The sequence below is a fragment of the Anthonomus grandis genome, chromosome 18, assembly GCF_022605725.1.
Source record: "Anthonomus grandis grandis chromosome 18, icAntGran1.3, whole genome shotgun sequence".
Lineage (NCBI taxonomy): Eukaryota > Metazoa > Arthropoda > Insecta > Coleoptera > Curculionidae > Anthonomus > Anthonomus grandis.
Window position 1 is genome coordinate 1,516,589 of NC_065563.1, and position 1,652 is coordinate 1,518,240.

General features: G+C 43.8%; 1 protein-coding gene across 1 annotated transcript; it reads right to left on the bottom strand.

The window, feature by feature from the left end:
* Window positions 1-229: 229 nt before the first annotated feature.
* On the bottom strand, window positions 230-748 carry LOC126747046 (uncharacterized). Its single transcript, XM_050455528.1, has one exon. The coding sequence runs from the start codon at window positions 746-748 to the stop codon at window positions 230-232; it is 519 nt and encodes a 172-aa protein (XP_050311485.1).
* Between the last annotated feature and the right edge of the window lie 904 nt (window positions 749-1,652).

The window sequence follows — 1,652 nt, forward strand, 5'->3', positions numbered from 1 at the left end:
GATGTAAAAGTACATATGAAATACTATCAATCCTGAAAATATCACAGTTTTGAGTAAAATTGCAATGAGCCCCTTTTACCCCTGTGCCCTTCATTTGGATGCACGGTAAATACATCGGTTGTAAAGGGTGTTCAAATAAGGACGCTCGAAAGTTAAAATGGAAAAAAAAGGAAAAAAATTTAAGTCAGCACTAAAAGTCTATATTGATCGTAAATAGCATTCGACGACATTAAGTATGGAAGATTATATCGTTTATATGGCCACCGCGACTGCGCTGTACAGCGTGCATTCGCATGGTCCAATTTTCGAGCACTTTTCCGCACATTTCAGCGTCTACCTGTCCGAGGACGCGAATGATGTTGGCCCTTAATGCTGCAATTGTTTCTGGCTTATCCGCATACACTTGAGACTTCACGTAGCCCCACAGGAAAAAGTCTAAAGGCGTTATATCGCACGATCTTGGTGGCCAGTGCACATCGCCGCCGCGCGAAATAATGAAACCGTTGAACTTTTCATGCAGTAAATCTAGCGTTGCGCGTGCGGTGTGGCACGTAGCGCCATCCTGCTGGAACCAGATGTCTGTTAGATCCATATCGTCCAGTTGAGGCCACAGGAAATCATTAATCATGGCGCGATACCGATCTCCATTGACCGTAAGCGCGTTGCCCATAGCGTCCTCAAAAAAATATGGACCGATTACGCCGCCAGCCCAGAAACCGCACCATACAGTCACTTTAGCAGGATGCATAGCAATTGAGCAAGTCACTTCAGGATTTTGGTCAGCCCATATACGGCAATTCTGTTTATTGACATACCCGTTCATCCTGAAATGCGCCTCGCGCTGAAGATGATTTTCCGTGCAAATGCAGGGTCGACTTGCAACTGCTCTAGAGCCCATGCGGCAAATGTACGGCGCTGTCCATGGTCTTGCGGTTTCAATTCTTGCGTCAATTGAATTTTGTACGCGTGCAATTTCAAGTCTCGACGCATAATTGTCCATGTTAAGGTCTTTGGAAGGGCAAGTTCTTGTGCACGTCGCCGCAATGACTGATGCGGGTCTTGACGCACGCTCTCTCGCACAGCAGCAATATTCTCGATTGTTCTTACTGTTCGTTGCCGTATGGGTGTTGTTTGGTCTGCCACTGAGCCAGTTCTCTCAAATTTATTGTGCAGACGTCGAATAGTAGACTCAGCAGGACGGCCATGCGCACCATAAATTGGACGCAATGCGCGGAACGTTTCACGAATCGAACATCTGTTTTGATGATAAATTTTCACAATTTCCACGCATTGTTGAATCGTGTACTGCTCCATGATAAAATGTCAAGACTAACTTAATAACCTCACAAAATTTGACAGCTGTATCCCCACCGGTTTAGGCGCGCGCGCCGTTCAAACATCGAGCGTCCCTATCTGAACACCCTTTATTTGTCGATTTTATGTCCAATAAGTTTTTATTAAAATCTTCCTCGCAATTCATATAGTTAGAGTGAAAAAAACTTTGACAAAATAATTTCCGAAAATCTCTTTTAAATTGTATTGGCGTAGGATTTACAACATTTCTGCTCTGTTGTCGGATGGACTCGAAAAAATTCTCTAAACAATCGGTGTTAACTCTTTTCGTCTTTAAATATTTAAAATCTGATTGCGAC

What these genes read in the sequence shown, in the direction of transcription:
- LOC126747046 (XM_050455528.1), bottom strand. Translation starts at nt 748, where the DNA reads ATGCATCCTGCTAAAGTGACTGTATGGTGCGGTTTCTGGGCTGGCGGC.